Source organism: Kogia breviceps, chromosome 16, assembly GCF_026419965.1.
Source record: "Kogia breviceps isolate mKogBre1 chromosome 16, mKogBre1 haplotype 1, whole genome shotgun sequence".
Lineage (NCBI taxonomy): Eukaryota > Metazoa > Chordata > Mammalia > Artiodactyla > Physeteridae > Kogia > Kogia breviceps.
In genome coordinates this window covers 18,652,965-18,675,245 of record NC_081325.1, presented here as the reverse complement: position 1 = coordinate 18,675,245, position 22,281 = coordinate 18,652,965, and the positions used below count along the sequence as shown (strand labels likewise).

The following is a 22,281-nucleotide window of genomic DNA, read 5'->3' as shown; positions in this document are numbered from 1 at the left end:
AGGAAAACCAAATGCTACAGAATCACTGCAATTGCACCTTAACTTTAAGAAGCACAATAACTAGAAAGCAAATGAACACAGACTGACCTGAATCAGTCCAGATTTCTTCTCTAGTCCTCGGGGGTCAATATTTAGTGATTCTTCTAATGTCACAAAGGCATATGAATGTCCATAAACCACCTAATTCTCTCCACACCCTAACGCAGCTTCTCCAGCAGTCTCACTAGTGACTGTCTCATAAATGAAGTCTTTCCTGCTGTTTTATACCTCTCCTTGCTGCTATTCTTCTTTCTGTTGTGTCCTACCCTAAGGCCCAAGTTAGAAAGTTGGGTATTATCCCTGACTCCTCTCTTCTCTCACCATCCACATCAAAACCAGCATATTTATCATCTAAACATTTCTACAGTCCTCCCTTGTCTTTTTATTCCTAATGTCTAAGCTCTGGTTCTGGTCCTCATTTTCTCTCATTCATACCACAAAATCAACACTGATCTGTCTTCTCAACTCTACTTTCCTCTAAAATCTACACTCCACTCATAATTGGTATAAATTATTAATCCATAATGTAGCTCCCTCTCAGCTACATAAAGAGGATACATGGATCCTAAGGTGGTATACAAGACTCTGTATGATCTAAGATCTGCTAAATCTCTAGCTTATTTTTTTCCCCACTCTTTGCTTCACAATTTATGCTTCCATCTCTCTACTTTAAAAAACTCCTTGGCTGATTCTTTTCCCTTGTTACCACTGCTCAAATGCAGAGAATTCCTCAGAATTCAATTTTAGCCCTTTTTCTGAATCTTACTCCATGTCCATATTTTCATGAATCTCTTAAGTACTGATAAATCTCAAAGATGTATGGCCTTTTCCTTCCTGGAAACATTACTACACAGGAACAACAAATAAATCAGAATGAATGTGTCTGTCCTACAATAAACTCATCATCTTCCCCTACCAGTCTCATCCGTTTGCTTGACTCCTGATGGTTCATGGCATTATTATCCATTTAGATTGCCAAATTAGAAACCAAAGTAATTTTTACTTCTCCTTCTCTTTGATCCTTTCCTCTTGAAGTTCTAACTCACTTTCTCTCTCCTAACCATTAGCTTTGGGTTCATACCTTCATCAACTTCCTTAAACCTATTATGATAGTAAAATAGGCCAGCCTACACTCAAACTTTCCCCATTCCAGACCCTCCTTGCCTCTTGCAAGTTATCTGACTATAACGGACATGAGCATATCACTCCTCTATTTGAAAATCTTCAATGACTCTGCACTGATTACAAGATAAGCCCAAATTCCTTAAAACAGCATTAAAAACCCTGAAACTTAACTCCCCAGCAAATGTGTTAGTTTATTAACCACCTGTATTCTCCACACCCTCCATGTGTTCTCTTGATTCCTTATTATTGCTCCTCCTGTACCTGAAATGACCTTTTCAACTTGACAAAATTCTTCTTATCCTAGTCGTATGACTTTAGACAAATTATTTAACTATCTGTTTTCTTTTTACCTTGTTTGTAAGATGGAGATAATTATAGTAACCAATTGCATAGGATTTTTATAAGGAATAAATGAGTAAACATATGAAAAGTACTTAAAGCAGTGCCTGGCACACTTTAAAACCCTTAATAAATGCTAACTATTAACATAATCATCTTTTTCATTTCTATCACCACTTCCACCACCATCTCCTTATAATGCTTATTTCAAATGTTACCTCCTCAATGAAGCTTTCTGGTTGCCAGATAGAATATGTGCTTTCATAATTCTAGCATTTTGGTCATTCCTCTGTTTTACTTTTCTTGTTTGTGTGCACGCATATTGTGTGCTTATGTGATCATGGTATGAAAGAGCATAGGCCTTGGACTTGGCTTCAATTCTCAGCTATGGCTTTTATTCACTGTATGACCTTAGTTAGGTTATTTTACTTGACTAAGTTTCAATCTTCTTACTTGTAAAATAAGAGAACAAAACTTATCTCCTAAGGGTGCTGGTAAGATAAAAGGAGATTACAGAAACAGATTTAGTATAGCAAGTAACTGACAAAAGTTCATTCCATTCACTCTTTTTACCTGCTACTAATACTGTTGAGGTCTTAGAGAGCAGGGCCTCTATGTCTTCTTCATCTCTGTGCCTACAATTCTCTGTGCAATACTGGCTTAAGTGGAACAACCTGTGTTTGTTAAATTCGATAAATATAACTACAGTACTTCATCACTTTAATACCTCTAGCTTTCAAATAAACAAGACCAATAGGTGGTTGAAGTTTTTATTTGCCTATAATCAATTCCATAATGTCGGGGAAATGTCTTGATGGAAATATCAGATATTTTGCTTATTTGCCTCTTAATTTTGGCTTTCAGAAAGCTTAGGACTAAATTTAGCATTCAATAACAACAAATACATTTACAGAAAGAATTTTACCTCCTACCCCTTTCTTTTAAGATATTTATTATCTTATGTCTGTTGCTAAGTCACTTTTACATCCATTTTGAAAAGAGGACAGTATATAACTAAACAGTTTTCAATTAATTTTTATGACAGTTCAGGCTAACACTTCACAAATAAAAAGTTACTTTAGTTACCTTTAAAAGACACCCTCCTAAGAACTTAAAGTCCTAAAATTAACTAGCGAAACGTGCAGTTCAATATTTATACAGGAACTATACATTGCCTCTTGAGAAATGTTAGCAAAGATGCATTTTCTTCATCCCAATGATAAATCACACATAATTCTGACACCCACATACATACGTATTATGTGTGTGTGTGTGTATAAACAAAGATAGGATTATAAAAACACAAACATACAACAAATCAGAAAGAGATCTTAGTTGGAACATTAGAAGCCAAATTAATGCTAGATCAACACTAGAATCAGTTTTAAATTCACTGAAATTTCACTGAAATTTATCCATTGTTTTACTCTGTGGAAGAATTTAACTTTTAGCCTTGCTACATTCAGGAGAATTTTCAGACTGCCTGATAAAAAATTTGCTGGCATATATACAGTAATTGCTTAACTAAATCTCATGTAATGAACAAATCATGTAAAGATGCCTCTGCATTTAAAACTATACTTGAGTGCTCACTTCAGCAGCACATATACTAAAATTGGAACGATACAGAGAAGATTAGCATGGCCCCTGCACAAGGGTGACATGCAAATTCGTGAAGTGTTCCATATTTTTACAAAGTGAGAGAGTGGCATAGACATATATACACTACCAAATGTAAAACAGATAGCTAGTGGGAAGCAGCCGCATAGCACAGAGAGACCAGCTTGGTGCTTTGTGACGACCTAGAGGGGTGGGATAGGGAGGGTGGGAGGGAGAAGCAAGAGGGAGGAGATATGGGGACATATGTATATGTATAGCTGATTCACTTTGTTATAAAGCAGAAATTAACACACCACTGTAAAGCAATTATACTCCAATAAAGATGTTAAAAAAATAAAAATAAAACTATACTTGACATCCTTCAATACTGTATCTCAAAAGGTTGTAGCATGGGCGTTAGTGTGGTTTCATAGAAAGTAAACATGATCTGTCATCAGAAGATCTCAGTTTTAAATACAGACTGTGATCCTTACAAGCTCGGCAACTTTGGATAAGTAACTTAATGTTTCCCTGAGGCCCAGTTTCTTACTCTGTAAAATGGGGACAATAATATCTAGCCTACCTATTTTAAGAATCAAATGAGATTTTAAAAAAATATGAAGCTTTATAAAGCTTTTATCACTTTATAAATATTAATACTTTAAATCACTATTATGATACAAATAACTAAATTAACTACATATGTGATAATTTCTCTAAAGTTAGCATTTTTGCTAACTGAATGATGTAAGATACAAATTTAATTTAACTTTAATCCTGTTTCTGAAAACCACATACATTGTGGAAGCTTGACAAGTTAATAAGTTATATGCTGACACTTATTAAAAGCATAAGAATAAATAACTCTTTTAAAAAATAATAAAAACCCTTTCAGTCCCATCCAGAGCAAAGTCCCAAATCTAAGCTTCTGCTTTACTTACGTTTATGTCCGTATGGTATATGAGGACACATAATGCTGGCAAAATCTGAGGAAAGAAGACAAACAATAAATAATACTAGAGTTGATGAAGATGTCTTTGTAAAAATGAATAACTGTGATTTTAAAAAGCAGTAAATACTATTTGCAGGGCAAGAAAAACAACATTAAGTTTGTTTCAATCTCTATTAGGAAAATAAAAATATGATAAATTCAATCTGAAAAACCAAAAAAATATTTCAGATGTCTAATTGAAATGTTCAAGTAAGTCTGGCAGAGATTAATGTACCTTAAAGGAAAAATATTTGTTTTCAATAATCTTCTTTATGACATATGTCAACTGGAAAGAATGGAGATGCAAGTATGTAGTATAGCTATTTTAAGAATCCGCCTTCCAATGCAGGGGACGTGGGTTCGATCCTTGGTCGAGGAACTAAGATCCCACATGCCACAGGGCAACTAAGCCTGCATGCTGCAATTACTGAGCCCGTGCGCCACACCTACAGAGCCCACGTGCTGCAACGAAGAGCCTGCATGCTGCAACTAAGACCCGACACAGCCAAAAATAAGTAAATAAATAAATATTAAAAATAAAAACTAGTGCATTATTAAAAAAAATTAAAAAGCTATTCTTAAAACTGCTGTCATTGTCTCACTTACCTGCTTAAAGTAAAAATAAGATTTTATTTAGCTACTTGAGTCAAATTAAAGTTTTCGACCTCAGATTTAGTCAAGAAAATTATGACCAGTATAAAGTATAGTTTGTTGAATTCAGGCATTACAGATCTTCTTTTAAACCTGGGAGGGAGGGGTCAGTAGCAGGGAGAATCACTAAGTACCCCTTCCATAAGGGCAAGAGTTGGCAGAAGATTGTGAAGGATATCAATTATGAAGATTAAAGATTCAGAGTCAACATTTCTATGCACAGTCAAATGATTAAAGGTTACATAGGATTTTTTAAAACTTAAAATACTCAGATCCATTTACAAATTAGATGTAAACAGCAAAGATTTTACTTTGCTTTAATTAGCAGGTTTAACACAAAGCATGCCACATATTAAGAGTACTAATTTTGGGCTTCCCTGGTGGTGCAGTGGTTGGGAGTCCACCTGCCGATGTAGGGGATGCGGGTTCGTGCCCTGGTCCAGGAGGATCCCGCGTGCCGCGGAGTGGCTGGGCCCGTGAGCCATGGCTGTTGAGCCTGTGAGTCCGGAGCCTGTGCTCCGCAAAGGGAGGGGCCACGGCAGTGAGAGGGCCGCGTACCGCCAAAAAAAAAAAGAGTACTAATTTTGTGAGGAATCAAGGGAAATTTCAATTGGACTTAATGCAAATTCACTCAAGAACATCTGCACATAAGTAGACCAGTTTTATCTGTAGCAAGCCCTTATTTTTTTAGTGTTAAACCAACAATGCAATGTAGTAATAAAACTGAGATGTTTTTCTTCTTTTGTATTTTTCTGCTTGAATTACGGTGGACTGACATTCACTCAGGTGCCACAGTCTCAACTTTTATTTCACAGGAGTCAAAATTAAGTATGATACGTTACTTAAATATCTCATACCTGCAATGAAATCAGTATATACATTATTTCATTCCCTGTGCATGAAAATCTAAAGCATAAACATAGGGAAAATATACCATCTGGCCTTTGCATTTCTTCATTTACCTCCTGAACTGTCTCCATAGGCGGTGGGGGATCCTTATTCCTGCAGAGATTGACAATGACCCATGTGACGTTCCGAAGGAAGGTGATGGGAATGGAGGGATTGATGAAGGACAGAAGAGGTTTGACAACTCCCAGTGATATGACATAATCTCTACATTGAGGACCATCACCTACAGAAATGAAAATTGTATTTAAAAAAAAAATTACATTCAGGATGAGAAAGTCTGAAATGTATGCAATGGCTCATGTTGGGACACTGATGTTCTATGTTTCCTCACCATTAGTCAAGGGCATCAAGTGTTGCTATTTCTCCAGATTTTGATGGGGGAACACAAATTTAACCTAGCAATCCTGATAGCAAAATGCATATTCATTTCAAAGAGGTACAATCTTAAGTTAGTATTTATGAAACAAGAAGGTAGTCAACCCACATTAAAATTAGAGGAAACATAGTGTGTAATGGCTATGCCAATGTAGGAAAAAAGTTAATTAAGATACTTAATTGGAGTCTTTTCAAACCGAAATTCAACTTACCTATAATGTTTCCCAAAGCCCATACTGCTTGTTCACAAACATTCTGATGTGGTGAATGGAGAAGTCTTAGAAAAAGAGGTACGGCATCTATAATAAAGAAAAACTAATATTTACACTGCAAAATGTTGAGGAGTCATGGATTTAAGCCTGTATACAGAGTTTGGCACACTATAGTTGCCCAATGATAATTCACTGAATGAATAAATGTGGCAAATACCTTTACCCTAAATATAATAAATTTTAGTGTTTTCCCCTAGTAGCATTCAAGTAACAGACCTACTGACAGTATCTAGAAGTTGCTATTATATTATTAATTAAAAGAAAACAGCAGCATAAAATTTTTCCTATAACTCATTAAAAAAAATTTCTACTCTGAACATGTAACCTTAGAATATAATACTTTAGTCAATATGATCCAATTGCTGACATGGGATTAACTAAAGAAATGATTATTCCCATATCAGGCTATAATCCTTACTCTTTACATAACTTATGTGTTAACTCAAATTCCAAAACACTGGTATCATATTCATTACCTGAAGAAACTAAGCATAAGCTAGATCATTTTTTCTTAAATTTCAGTCAGTTGTGCACTACCTCTAGGATTTTTAGCTGTATCTCTGCACTACCTGTATTATTTATTTAACATTTAAATTAAAACTGACTCACACTTTTACTAGCTTTATTGAGATACAATTTATGCAATATAATTTATCTGTTTAAGTGTACAATTCAATGGTTTTAGTATTTATACAGAGTTGTGTCATCATCACCACAATTTAATTTTACAATATTTCTATCACCCCCAAAAGAAATCCCGTACCCAGAGAAGTCCTACTACCTTCTCCCCCAGCCCTAGGCAACCATTTACTGTTTTCTGCCTCTACAGACTTGCCTTTTCTGGACACGTCATATAAATGAACTTGTATAATATGTAGTTTTTTGTTCGGATTCTTTCACTTAGAATAATGTTTTTGAGGTTTATCCATGTTATAGCACGTATAAGTATTTCATTTTTTTTTATTGCTGAATAGTATTCAATGGTATACCACATTTTGTTTATCTACTCATCAGCTAATGGATACTGGGGTTTTTTCCATTTTGGGGCTATTATGAATAATATGAGTAATGCTGCTGCAAACATTTCTGTACAAGTCTTTCTGTGCACATGGTTTCATATCTCTTGGTTCCATGTAGTAGGGGAACTGCTGGGTCATATGGTAACTCTATGATTAACCTTTTAATAAACTGTTTTCCAAAGAGGCTGTACTATTTTACATTCTCACCAGCAATGTATAAGGGTTTGAATCGACTCACATTTGTATTTTAACTAATTTTATTCATCACTTCTGTAAATAGAATACCAGTATCAATCACCACACATAGAAGATAACCAAAGAATTAAAAATGAAACTAAAACACTGTTATTTAATTGTACCTACTAGTCACTATTGAAAGCCCTAGTCTAAAATCTGCTGTTCCCTTTCTGTTACATCTAACATCTACCTAGAAATCTTCTCTTTGACATTGCTGAAATACCTAAAACAAAAGTGAAAGAAAATAGTACTCTCACTACTTGATTCAATGTAACTTACTGCTATATCATTTACTACTTAGAATCACCTTAAGTACCACCTGAAGTCAGTTAAGTGTGCCACACTTTAAGACTACCTGGTGACATCCAGTTTTTTTCAAAGAGCTTTTGACAGTTTGGGTCAACATGCTAATAATTGTTAGCCCATCTTGAGGTAAGCAAAATTTTAAAAATATATGTTACAAGCTAAAAGACATAAGTTACTCAGCACCTTGGAGACATTAGGAATAGAAAATTTAAACCCTAATATTAGGAGACGGTCTTGACCCAAAAAGATAAAACTCTTATTCACTTTTTAGTAACCACAATTAAAATTATTCAATGATAGATTAATGACAGCTATAGGAAAGATATCAACTATCATAAGTAACTTATAATATTCACGATTTTAAAATAAAACTGTCTTTACAATAAAACACCACCTCCTTCCTTTAAAAAAAGGGTCCAGCAAGTAAGGAATTAAATTAACTAATTTACTTACTAGACTGTACAACAGCTTGAGTCTGTGCAGAAGTTCCTGATGCTATGTTAGTTAATGCCCACGCAGCTTCAAACTGTAATGAAGGACTGTAAAAAACAATATAAAATCTTTAGACACATAACTACCATTTACATTTATGACCTGCAGATTATATGGTTATCCTTTACCTTGTCCTTGAATTTTGTCTTATTATATCCAACTGCCTGTTTGCTATCTCCACCTGAATGTCTCATTTGCTCTCAAAGTCAGTCAATATAAACTTACTTCTTTTTTTTTTTTTTAACTTACTACTTTATGTCCATTGGTGGTTGCAACATTTTTTTTAAAAATTTATTTATTTTTGGCTGCATTGGGTCTTTGTTGCTCTGCATGGGTTTTCTCTAGTTGAGGTGAGCAGGGGCTGCTCTTTGCTGTGGTGCGCAGGCTTCTCATTGCTGTGGCTTCTCTTGCTGTGGAGCACAGGCTCTAGGCACTCGGGCTTCTGCTGTTGTGGCACACAGCCTCAGTAGTTGTGGCTCGCCGGCTCTAGAGTGCAGGCTCAGTAGTTGCGGTGCATGGGCTTAGTTGCTCCGCAGCATGTGGGATCTTCCAGGACCAGGGCTCGAACCCGTGTCCCCTGCATTGGTAGGCAGATTCTTAACCACTGCGCCACCAGGGAAGTCCAGTAGTTGCAACTTTTAGCCAGTCATTATTTTCCTTGACTCCTTCCTCTCCCATAGATATCTAATCAATAGGGTCATATCAATTTTACCTCTTAAATATTTCTTATATTTATAGCACCATCCCTAATATCACTGTGTTAGCTGAAGCCCTCATCATCTCAGTTGAATCACTGCCACAACCTCTAGACAGGTCTTAAAGCTCTGATTCCACTATACCATCTGCTTTACATACCAGAGATATTACAAGGCTACATAATTTTGCTGAAAGGATGAGATCATTATAATTTGGCATGGTGATGGAAGACCTCACAAAGAAAGGGAAAACTGAACTAGATTTTCAAAGAGGGATAAAGAAAGAAAGGCACTGACAGCTGGAAATACAAATAAAAGTATCATGGGTGGGATGATCATGATGTGTACAGATGACTATGAAGGGATCAAGAGAGCTAAAGCCTAGAAGGTATGCAAAATGTAACACGGGATGAAACTGGACGGGTAGGTTACCTAAGTTTGTGTGTGTGGTATGGGGAGTAGGACTCAAATCTCAGGCTTCAGAACTTGGAATTTATTCTACAGACATACTAAGTATAGAGTGTTACTGAAAAGTGAAGTAAAAAAAAAACTACTGTTGGAATCCATGCAGAATAGATAATAAAAAATGTTAAAGGCCAATGTAGGAAAAATCTGTTAAGAAATTATCTAAGGATAGATAAGTTAGGATAGATAGCTGAAAAACACACACTCTTTTAAATAGAAATCAAGGTAGGAGGGGGTGGTAGTGAGCAAAACCCAAGGGGAGCCAAAGGTTAGGGACTTAGAAGAAACTCTGTAAATATCAAAGAAAGAGAGTGAGGTTGTTAATATCAAAAGGTTAGAGAGATCCGAGAAGGAAAAGGTTTTAAGGAGAATAAATGTCAGTGATATAGCAAGCGGTGAGGTTAAAAAGATGGAACAGATGAGAAAATGAAGGAGCAGACAAGAACTACATGATGAACTTTGGCAAAAGGCAAGAAATAAGAGGGTATCGAGGCTGAGGAGAGAGAAATAAAGGGATGATAAGATCAAAGATGATGAGACAGTTTATGTTGTCTCAGACTAGAAGAAGAAAGGGTTATTAAACTAGGCTAGGTGGTTTGGCAAAATACTGACAATGAGGGCCTTAAATGAGAAAACATAAAGACCTAAAAAATACAATTACAAAGCTAGAGAAAGTCTTCTAAGATGACATTTGAAAAAAAGAGAAGACAGAGAAAAAAATAAATAATGAGTGCAATAAGTAAATAATAAATGAACATGTATTATATGCTTGATATTGTATAGTGTTTTGTTTATATTATTTTCATTCCTCACAACCACCTAAATTTTACTGATGAGGTATCTGACGCTCAAATGCTACTTGGGTTTTGGTCAGCAACAAACCCTGGATTTAAACCAAGGTCTGTTTGGCTCCAAAGTCTATGGGTCTTTTATATTATGACACAATTTCCCATGACAAATCCATCAAGTCAGATTGAGACCACCGACTGGTGGTAGTTTTCTATTTTTACTTTGGATGGTAGTTACACAGGTCTGCATACATTTTAGCATATTCTTCTGTATATATGCTGTATTTCACAGATAAGCCCACACAAATGAGCCCATGCCAAAGACCAAAAAGTAAAAAAAAAGGAGAGGAAGGAGAAGGGGAAGAAGGAGAAGAAGAAGAAAGAAAAGCAAATCAAGAACAAAAAGAGGGCCTTAAAAGTAGAGGTAAATAGAATTTTTATTTAACAATTGAAATAAAACTTATTTTTACTTAAATAAACCTTGTTATAGAAAATATATATGATAGTATTAAAAAAGTGTTAAGGGCTTTTGGAAGGATGGTTGTGGCACATAATCAAAGCAGAAGGAAGTATTTTTAAATAATGAAAACCCCTAGTAGAAACATTTATATACCATCATTTTACCTAGTCACCTGAAAATCTCAGACAACACTTAGCAAAATATCCCAAGTCTAAATGCCCCTTAAATGCAAAACTAGCCTTTGTTTTAATGTGTTTTGGAGTTGAAACTTACATTCTCCCCACTTAACTCAAACTGATGAAGTTTAAGATATAGCACAAAGAGATCTCTCTAAACACTAACAGAAATGGGGCCAGTACCTCAAAAGATACCAAGTGGTGTTTTTCCCTTTCTATTCTGGAAAATTATAATCTGCCCTCTTATTTTTAATTTACCACAAATAAAAACCATGATGATAGACAACTAATCATGGGTGGAGTTCTGTTAAAGACTTCTCAGAGTATCAGCAGATCAGCTGGAATATTCCCAGGGTAAGAAAAGAGCTACTCAGTTCTGGAAACCATTCATGTTGACTCAAGTCATGAGGTTAATCTATATATAGACTCATAAGCAAAGAGTGACTCAAATACTATTTGGGTTGTTTTAAAATATTACTTAAAAAAACCAACTAATAAATAAAGACTATAAATATTTGAGATAAGTTAGAATAGACAACAAACAGAAGCTAAAATTTTCCTAGAAAGTATACACACACTTCATAAACTAAAAAGAGAAGTACTTTAGGTCTACTGAGTATGATCACAGAATAAGAAAATTACATTAAAATACACAACAAATGACAAATATGATAAATGCAAAACCAAATGGAACCCATTGGTTAAATAATAATCACAAATTTTCAGTTAACTGAAAAAAGTGATCAGGGAGTCAAATCCATACTTACTTATCATCCCTTTCTAGACATTTCACTAGAATTGGTAAAATCCCAGATTTTATTAGGTCATCAATTGGTGGATTTCTGTCACTGGATAATAGCTTTCTAGAAAAAGAAATATAAGAAATTAACTGCTATAATTTTCAAACTATGAACAGAAATAACAATGTACTACTTCTAGACTATGAGCTAAGACACCCTAAGCATGACACCTAATTCTCTCTCTGGACAAATCAGTACTTACCTTGCAGCCTGGACAGCACTCAGCTGGACCACTGGGTTATCACTTGTGGCATTCTGCAACACCAAATGTAAATTTCAGAAATAAAAAAAAAATCAATTTCAAAATACTTCAAAATGAAAATATTAAATTAATAACATACCTGTAATATAGCTTCTAGTGTTACATTTTGCTTAAAAAGAAAAAAAGATAGTTCAGCAAAGAGTTTAATAGCAAAATTACATTTATTGAATAATCTATTTACTAAAGATAAGAGTTAATATACCTTAATTATCATTGTAAAACTGATCTTAGATTGAGAATGAAGCTCTCTGGTTATTATAAAAATTATTTTTAAAACACCTTATGAGAACAAGGTAACTTACTGCTTTAAAATCAGCATCAACATCTGAATCTTCTAAACTTTCTTCTTGGGGAACATTTCTTTTTTTCAGTAAGTGTTCATCTCTTTTGTTCTGAAAGACAACCAATAAATAGCCAAGAAGTCGTGAAGGCTGCTGTTAATGAAAAATCCACTAAAATTATTTCAACTTTATCAGGCAACTATGAAACAAACACAAAAATCTCTACATAAGGATAATATGAATTAAATGTGTATACTACAAACCAATGACAGGCCCCATTCTGGATTTGATAACAAAATTAACTGGTTTAAAGGCCAGAATTCATACACACAGACACAAAATTTATTAAGCACCAACTGTTTTGACCAATACTGTGCCTCCTAATCTGTAGTGAAGATTTAAATTTTTAAATTTAAATTATTATTATGATAAAAGTCTAGCAAATATATTTCAACTAGTATGCTAGCTTTCTTCAATTTACTGCTAATGGTTGTCTGAAGCAATTTATTAAGAAGTCAGCTTAATGAAAAAGAGTTTACTTCTCAAATGTTAAGGTTTGTATGTTTGTTGGGAGTGGGGGGAATGGGAATTCATTAGCATAAATGCTATCTATTTGCTATAATCTCAGATTTAAACTCTTATTATCTGGCTTTTCTTTTTTGTTTTTTAAATCACCTTAACCTTTCTTTTTCTTTTTTTTTTCTGGCTGCACAGCACAGCATGTGGGATCTTAGTTCCCCAATCAGGGATTGAACCTGTGCCCCCTGCAGTGGAAGCGCAGAGTGTTAACCACTGGACCGCCAGGGAAGTCCCCTATCTGGCTTTTGCAACAGCAGAATACTTCTACATTTTATGGGATTTCAACTGTTTGTAATGGCAACTTGTGCTGTTTTACATAATATATTAAACCAAAATTTCCTCTAAGATTTTAGTTTGTCTACAGGATTAAGCCAAAATAAATTAAAGACTAAATGATATCTAAGATTCTTTTCAATTTAAAATTTCAAGACCTTCTAGTCTTCAAAACAATATTTACAGTATTGTTTGATTACAATAGAAAGCTATTGATGAGATATTGATATTGAGGTTAAAATTCAGATCAAATAGAAAATTAAAACTAGAAATAGACATCTGAAGCTTACTGGCTTATCTGCATGACATCTACTTGTGTGCTATGTACAAGTAAGCATGTTTAAACAGACTCTTATGTATATGTTAATCCTTAAGAGATTACCAACTTCAAATTATATCACAGCATACTTCTTTAGTAACTACTCAAATAATTAATTCTACATTATTTTAAAATCAATGCAACTCACAAATATGAAAATCCATGCATTCACATTTTATAGTCCCAAGTGGCTCCCCATAAAATACTTACTAATTTATAGAGGAAAAACTTGGCAGACAGCATCTTGACCAAGTGGCAAAGGTTATCATCAAGAGAAAAAGAAGAGGGCTTCCCTGGTGGCGCAGTGGTTCAGAATCTGCCTGCCAATGCAGGGGACATGGGTTCAAGCCCTAGTCCACGAAGATCCCACATGCCGTGGAGCAACTAAGCCTGTGCGCCACAACTACTGAGCCTGCACTCTAGAGCCCGCGAGCCACAACTGGTAAGCCCACGTGCTACAACTACTGAAGCCTGTGTGCCTAGAGCCTGTGCTCCACAACAAGAGAAGCCACTGCAACGAGAAGCCTACGCACCACAACAAAGAGTAGCTCCCACTCGCCGCAACTAGAGAAAGCCGGCGTGCAGCAACAAAGACCCAATGCAGCCAATAAATAAATAAATAAATATATATTTTTTAAAGGTAACATTATAAAAAAAAAAAGAGTAAAGGAAGAATCTGTGTAACACAGGGAACTCTACTCAATATCCTGTAATGGCCTATATGGGAAAGAATCTAAAAGAGTGGATATATGCATATGTATAGCTGATTCACTTTGCTGTACACATAAACTAACACAACATTGTAATCAACTACATTCCAATAAAAATTAAAAAGAAAAAAAATTTTCAAATACATTAAAAAAAAGAGTAAAGGAAAAATCAACATGGTATGCCTTCTGGTCTGATGTACTAAGAAAACAGTATCACCTTTGTGGTACTCCTGGTGGTACTAATAACAATAATACTAGTGGTAGTAGTAGTAATAACAACCACCTGAGAAAAGTCAGACAAATCCAAATCTGCCATTCTATTAAAAAGCCAGTCTGTACTCTTCAAATACACAGTCATAAAAGATGAAGACTGAAGAACTACTGGATCGAACGAGACTTAAGAAACATGACAACTAACTGCAATGTCTAATCCTGGACTGGACTGTAGAAATTTATCTGTGTGACCTTGACAAACACACTGTGGTTACATTGAAAGGTGTATGAACTGATGTATTAACGATGTATTAAGGGTGTAAGGGGGCACCATGCCACTGTATATATACACACACACACACACACACACACACACACATATATATACACACACATATATCAGAGAGAAAGTGAGAATAAGGCAAATATGGGAAAATGCTAAGAATCAAGGAAGCCAGGTGCTGAGTGATGGGTGTACTTTTTTAAAAAAAAATTATTTATTTATTTTCGGCTGTGTTGGGTCTTTGTTGCTGTGTGTGGGCTTTCTCTAGTTGTGTCGAATGGAGGCTACTCACTCTTCATTGCAGTGGGTGGGCTTCTCATTGCAGTGGCTTCTCTTGTTGCTGAGCACAGGCTCTAGGCACACGGGCTTCAGCAGTTGTAGCACACAGGCTCAGTAGCTGTGGCGCACGGGCTTAGTTGCTCTGTGGCACGTGGGATCTTCCCGGACCAGGGCTTGAACCTGTATCCCCTGAGCTGGCAGGCAGATTCTTAACCACTGCGCCACCAGGGAAGTCCCTTAAATTCCTATTTTTTTATTCCCTACTTGCTATAAACTTCTCTTGTAAAGTTAACACTTCAACTGTATTGCACAGGTTCTGACATGTAGAATCTTCCTATTGTTCATACCTTGGTATTAACTAATTTCCATTAAGATTTCTTGATGCCCAAGCTATTTAGAAGTGCTTACTTTTTTCCCACAATTATGAGGTTTTTGTAACTATCTCATTCACTGATTTCTCATTTAATTGTTTTGTGATCAGAGAACAAAGTCTGAACAACACTGAAATGAGATGACATTTACTTTATACCAGAGTTTCCTGAACTTTCTCAGTCTATAGGCCTAAGTGTAGGCCAAAGGAAGTACTCCACAGTTTCCTTTATCAGTTGGTTAGGGCCAAACAACTTAATAGTAATTTGGGGGGAAAAACACAGAAGTTAAAAGAAAATAATTTTATTTCACTCAGACAAAATATGTGATTGAAATAAACACAGTGCAATCTAATGTTTAAATTGTGAACTATTTCACCATCTAATGATTTTGTGGTATCTGAAATGTTAAGTGTGTTTTCTCACAAAAATTTAAAATATCCCAAGGTATTCCTTTGATTCACTATGGAGCCCCATGGTACCTCACTGCACAGGGTAGCAACTGTGGCTTTATACTATCACAAAACCAATTTTCAAATATGCATGGGGTTTATATGTGTTTATTAGATAATATTCACATATTAAGCTATTTACACCTTTCTATCTCCTGTTAACTGTGTGTTTATTGCTGACAAAAGTTCTCCCACAATGATTATGTCTTTGGCAAATTTCTCCTTGTAATGTTGTCGATTTTGGCTTACGTGTATTTGGGCATACACATGTTCAGTATTATTATACCTTCTTAGTAAGTTGTTTCTTTTATCAAAAATTAAGTAACAACCTTCATATTTGAACTGAAAGCATCCTAACATAGTCCATTTGGGGCACCCTAGGGCAAGAAAGTCATACTTCACTCTCAGCAAAAAAATATGTACAACCCAAGTTAAGATAATCAGTCTCTGGGCAGGTTTCTGGTGATGTGATTAACCATTAAAGGAGGCATCACCAAAACCAGTAACTTAAACTGTCCTTTTGCTTGTCACCTAGAGATTTTTACCCTCTTAGAGATTGTACTATAAATTCAGCACCTATAAAAGGTATCTTTTTCTTTTGTCAAGTGGGAGGGGAGCTCAGAGGATATGGAAACTGGCTTAGTTTCAACACCTACCTTATCTCCAAACACATACACACAGATTACATCCATTTTAAAGTTCCTTTAGAAATCCATTACTACTCTATTATCCCGTGTATGTATTTAATACTTTTTAGATCTTCTGTTTTCTGACATTTGGCTGAACCACATGGAATTGCCACTTTGTAGATCAAAAAGCTTAATTACAGGCAATTTCTTATGACTTGACCTAATATTTTTTGACTTAACAAATTGTTATTAATCTCTATATAAAGTTCTTCTTTTTCATTCCATCTTGAAAAAGTGGCTTGCAACCCCATACCTAAATATGTGGAACAAGTAAGCAGTCACTTCTTACATATGTGATGAAGGACAGATAATTATTTACCAGCCACACTTCAAACTTAAATAAGTAATTAAATTTGTTTTTACCCAGCAATACCCTCATTATTTTAAATCTTCATCTAGTGCTAGTCCTGTAAAACTTAAATCTTTATTTTACAGATGAATAAATGGGGACACAGAGAACCTGGATAAACTAAATTATATACCTGGGAAATTATCGGTTAAGATTTGAACCCAGAGGCTGCAGAGCTGAGATTGTGGTGGCTACAGAGACTGTTTCTTAAATATATTTACTGCTTGCTTTTTTTAAGATGTAGTCCAACTCTGGTTACATCTAAATGCTTCTAAAGAGGTAGAAATAAAATGCTCACAAGATAGATCTTCCCCTCAATATAAACATTTATGAAGTGACATTACTGCTGGGTGGTTACATGAATATTCACCCAGGAGTTTTATACATTATGTTTACATTTTGGGCACTCTGCTCAGTGTGTTATACCTCAACTGAAAATTGGAGGAAAAAAAAAACAAAAAAAACAACATTACTTGGTTCATCAATCAGGTAAAAATCTGACAACCTAACACAAATTATTGTTCCTGCAGAATCACTTAACTGATCTTAACAAATGGCTGCTTTTCTTCTTTTCAAATGGATTCTAATTTACTAATTCAGGGTTTTTTAATTAAAACTTTTATTGAGATAATTGTAAATCTGCATGCAGTTGTAAGAAATAATGCAGAAATCCCTCTTACACTTTGCCCAGGTTTCCCCAACAGTAACACTTTGCAGAACTATAGTAAAACATCACAACCAGGACACTGACACTGATACAATCCACTGATTTTATTCAGATTTTCTATCTTACTTGCATTCACTGTATGTGTGTTTATATGTATTTAGTTCTATACAATTTTATCACCTGTGTATGTTCTTGTATCCACCATTATAGTCAAGATACTGAACAGTTCCAAAACCAGAAAATGCCCTCTCACCTCCTGGCCCCTACCAACCCCCAGTAACCACTAATCTGTCCTCCATTTCCAAAATTTTACCATTTCAAAAATATTCTATGAATGGAATCATACAGTACATCATCTTTTTGTGATGGGCTTTTTTTCCCCAGCATAATTCTCTGGAAATTCATGCAAGCTGCTGCTTCTATCAGTAGTTTGCATGTTTTCCAGAGTGTCTGTACCATTTAACATGCCCACCAGCAATGTATGAGTGATCCAGTTTCTCTGTATCCCCACCAGCATCTGGTATTATCACTATTTTTTTATTTTAGCCACTCTGATACACTCTTTTAGTTTGTCTTAGTCCGTATTTCCCTGATGGCTAATGATGCATTAATCAGCAGCAGCAGCAGCAGCATGACTGCTGTTGGTATATCTCCTTTAATGAACTGTCTCTTCATATCTTTTGCCCATTTTCTAATTGGACTGTTTGGGTTTTTTTTTTACTACTGAGCTTTAAGAGTTCATTACATATGCTAGATACCAGTCCTGTAATGGATATGTGCTTCTCTTCCAGGCTCTAGCTTGTATTTTCATCCTATTCACATGGAATTTCAAAGAGCAAAATTCTTAAATTTGTCAACATCCGATTTTCCTTTTATGGATTATGATTTTGTGGTGAAGTATAAGAACTCTTTGCCTGCTTCTAGATCCTGATGATTTTCCTCCAATTTTTTGTTTCTAAAAGCTTTATGCTTTACTTTTACATCTAGGATCCATTTTGTGTTTTTGTATAAGGTGTGAGATTTAGGTTGAGGTTCTTTTTCTTTTCTTTTTGCCTATGGACATCCAATTGTTCTAGTACTGTACCATTTGTTTAAAACGCTATCCTTCGTCCATTAAATTAGTTTTGCACCTCTGCCAAAAATTAGTTGGGTGTTTTTGTATGGGTTGATCTCTGGGCTCTATCGCTGTTCCACTGATGTCTATCCTTCTGCCAATACCACACACTATTCATTACTGTAGCTATTCTATTAGCCTTAATATTGGGTAGAGCAACTGCTCCTATTTTACTCTTTATCAGGATTATTTTATTTCTTCTAGAGCTTGTGCCTTTCCATGTACATTTTAGAATAAGCTTGTCTATGTCTACAAAAAAACCTTGGAGAGAGTTTGATAACAACAGGTAAATTTGAGAACAGGCATCTTTACTAAGACAGTATATGCCTCTCCATTTACTTAAGTCTTATTTGATTCTTTCAGCAGCATTTTATAATATTCAGCATACAGATCCTATGCATGTTTTCTTAATGTATGTCAAGGTATTTTATGTTCTTTGGAGTGCTTATAAATGGCACTGTGCTTTTAATTTTGGTTTCTGCAAGCTCATTGTTAGCATATATAAGTGATTAACTTTTATGTGTGATCTTGTTTTCTGTGACCTTGCCAAACTCACTTATTAGTTCTAGAAACTTTTTTCTAGATTCTTCAGCATTTTTTACACAAATAATCATGTCATCTAGAAATAGGAAGAGTTTTATTTCTTCTGTTCCAAATTATGTCTTTTATTTCTTTTTCTTGACTTACAACACTGGCTAGAACTTCCAGCACTAAAATAAATAAGAGTGGTGAGAATGGACATCCATGTCTTGTTCCCAGATCTTAAGGGGAAAGCATTTAGTCTTTCACCATTAAGTATGATGTTTGCTATGGGTGTTTTCATAGATGCTGTTTATCAAGTCCAGGTAATTCCCTTCTATGTCTAATTTGTTGAGTTTTATCAGGAATGGGGTGTCAAATGCTTTTTCAGCATCAACTGATATGATCATATGATGCTTCCTCTTTAGCTTGTTAATATGCGGAATTTAGGCTTTTTTGTGTGTGTGTGTGGTATGCGGGCCTCTCACTGCTGTGGCCTCTCCCATTGCGGAGCACAGGCTCCAGAGGCGCAGGCGAACTATTTGTTGTAGGTTTGCTACAAGATAAGGAACTTGTGCTAGTAATCAACTGTGAAAATAAACACACCATTTAGTTCCATTATTCATTTATTTAGGCAGAAAGACTTTTGTGGTAAAGGAAGCAGTGTCTTGTTTAACATTTTGACACAAGCTCCCTGACTTGTCACAGATAAGTGCTTCTGAGCACTATTCTATATCTAAAGTGTTTTTCTTTAAGCTTCAATAAATGATTTAAATTTAAGTAAAAATTTAAGATATCATAATTCAATTAAATTCTTGAACATGAGCATGTAATGAATACCAACTACATGCCCAGAATTTGACTGGGCATTTTGGGATGGGCTAGGAGACCTGGGAGTACTGGGGTTGGGGGTCGGGGCTGGGTCGGGAGTGTGGTTACTACCTTCACTTTAGAAGCTTACCATCTAACAGAAGTGTGTAGCGCTCATCTAAGAAACTGGGAACTAGCTCTCTCTCTTGTATTTTCAAGAATTTCAATGTCAGTAATAACAATGCTGTGACTGTCTCCTCAATGGAGCAATAGAGACAGCAAGGCTGAAATCAGAGGGAGACACTCTGACCATAAAGAGTAGAGGAATCTTCTTTTGAAGGGCTCTACACACCTCTGGAGAATTATATCAAAATCAATTAAGCTTTAAAGCATAGGCTTTGTTTCAGGAAAGGGTCACTTTCTGCTGCTTACTTAGGGAATTCTGAAATGTGAAATAAGGAACTGCTTGAGATTTCTTCAGTTAATTTCATTTTGACCCTCCTACAAGGATTTTTCAGGAATTAATCATAGTAATTGGAAAGGAAATGTTATCCAGAAGGAAAAAAAAGAAGAGATAAGAAAGTGGTCTCGGGCTTCCCTGGTGGCGCAGTGGTTGAGAATCTGCCTGCTGATGCAGGGGACATGGGTTCGTGCCCGGGTCCGGGAAGATCCCACATGCCGCAGAGCAGCTGGGCCCGTGAGCCATGGCCGCTGAGCCTGCACGTCCCGAGCCTGTGCTCGGCAACGGGAGAGGCCACAACAGGGAGAGGCCCGCGTACCTCAAAAAAAAAGGAAAGCAAGTGGTCTCTAAAGAAACCAAGGTGAATATTTAAAAAGATGTACTCTGATAAGCAAGAAATTTTAATTCTATAAATTAAATACAGTGGACAGCACATAATATAAAAGGAACAAATCACCAAATATAAATATAAGTGAATAGCTTAGATTTATAAGCATATCAGAAGGGCAAAAAAGCTTAAAACAGGAGAGGATTCTGAGTAATACTAAGACCAATACAAAAGTTTCAGAATTGTATTCCAAGCATGAAAAGTTAAGGGAAAGTGAAGGTTCACATCTGGGGAGAGCTGGTGTAATGTGAAGAGATAACAACAAATGAATAATTACTTAATTTCAATTTTATTCCTATCAGCTCTATTACAGAGAATGATCTTTACATGATAAATGAAAAACCAGATACAAAAGGATACACACCATTCTATTTATATAAAGTTCAAAATATGTAAAATAATCTACAATGTTAGAAATCAGGATAATGGTTGCCTTTGGGGGAAAGCAGAAACTGTGAAGGGGACTTGGGATACAGGTAGTGTTTCTTTCTTGATCTAGGAGCTGGTTACACAGATGTGTTCACTTTGTGAAAATTCATCAAGCTGTACACTTAAGTTGTGTTGACTTTTCTGTAGGTGTGTTATATGTTAATAAAAAGTTAAAAAGAAAAGAAAAAGAAGCTGAGTCCAAAGTGTTACAACTGGCAAGGAGCGCACCTTACTTTATTAAGCTAAGGCTTAGTTCACTTCTCTGGTCCAAATGACCCAAGGGGCTGAAAAAACTTGCACTGATGTTAATCTGTAAGTATCCATGAAGTTAAGGAGTTGAAAGAACATGGGATTAGCAAGTATTTTTCAAATTTAATAAAAAATGGAGCAGAGGGGGTACCGGAGAATGGATCTCAGGAACTATATTACTATACCAAGGAGCATAACATCGATGCTGAATAAAAATTAATAACACAAAGTGGGTATGAAAATATTTATTGAGTAAATAAATGCATAGGTCCATTTGATTCTAGTGACTCACTGAGAGTGTGTACTCTCAGAATCAAGACCTTCTTTCTCTCTAAAATGGAAAAGTTTCAAGATGATAATTTAATATATGAGTTTTAGGAGTGAATTAGATCAAGAAAATCTAATCTAAGACAAACACAAAGATTTAGAAGTAAGTTTCAAATCTTTTTTTTTGGCGGTACTTGGGCCTCTCACTGTTGTGGCCTCTCCCGTTGTGGAGCACAGGTTCCAGACCCGCAGGCTCAGCGGCCATGGCTCACAGGCCCAGCCGCTCCGCCGCATGTGAGATCTTCCCGGACCGGGGCACGAACCCGTGTCCCCTGCATCAGCAGGCAGATTCTCAACCACTGCGCCACCAGGGAAGCGCTATTTTTTTAAATGTACATGTATACAGACAGAATTAATTATGTGTACTTTGTTAACTGGTAATTAAAATTTGCTTAAAATAAAATCTGCTTGCATGAAAACACAATCTAATGAAGGTAATTCAAAAATAATGGAAGAGGGCTTCCCTGGTGGCACAGTGGTTGAGAATCTGCCTGCCGATGCAGGGGACACGGGTTCGTGCCCC

At 35.7% G+C, this 22,281-nt stretch overlaps 1 protein-coding gene and 1 non-coding gene across 2 annotated transcripts in view; one reads left to right on the top strand and one right to left on the bottom strand.

Moving 5' to 3' along the window:
• Positions 1 to 22,281, bottom strand: part of KPNA3 (karyopherin subunit alpha 3) — an 85,088-nt gene that overhangs the window by 17,493 nt on the left and 45,314 nt on the right. The window contains exons 3-10 of the mRNA XM_059041688.2: positions 12,303 to 12,392; positions 12,080 to 12,109; positions 11,941 to 11,993; positions 11,706 to 11,801; positions 8,316 to 8,401; positions 6,241 to 6,327; positions 5,707 to 5,876; positions 4,044 to 4,088 (exon numbers count right to left, since the gene is read on the bottom strand). Of these exons, the coding sequence (XP_058897671.1) occupies positions 4,044 to 4,088; positions 5,707 to 5,876; positions 6,241 to 6,327; positions 8,316 to 8,401; positions 11,706 to 11,801; positions 11,941 to 11,993; positions 12,080 to 12,109; positions 12,303 to 12,392 (657 nt within the window). The remainder of the gene's footprint in view (positions 1 to 4,043; positions 4,089 to 5,706; positions 5,877 to 6,240; positions 6,328 to 8,315; positions 8,402 to 11,705; positions 11,802 to 11,940; positions 11,994 to 12,079; positions 12,110 to 12,302; positions 12,393 to 22,281) is intronic.
• Positions 3,089 to 3,195, top strand: LOC131743579 (U6 spliceosomal RNA). The gene has a single exon (XR_009331851.1). It is a non-coding gene; the product is annotated as a U6 spliceosomal RNA (small nuclear RNA).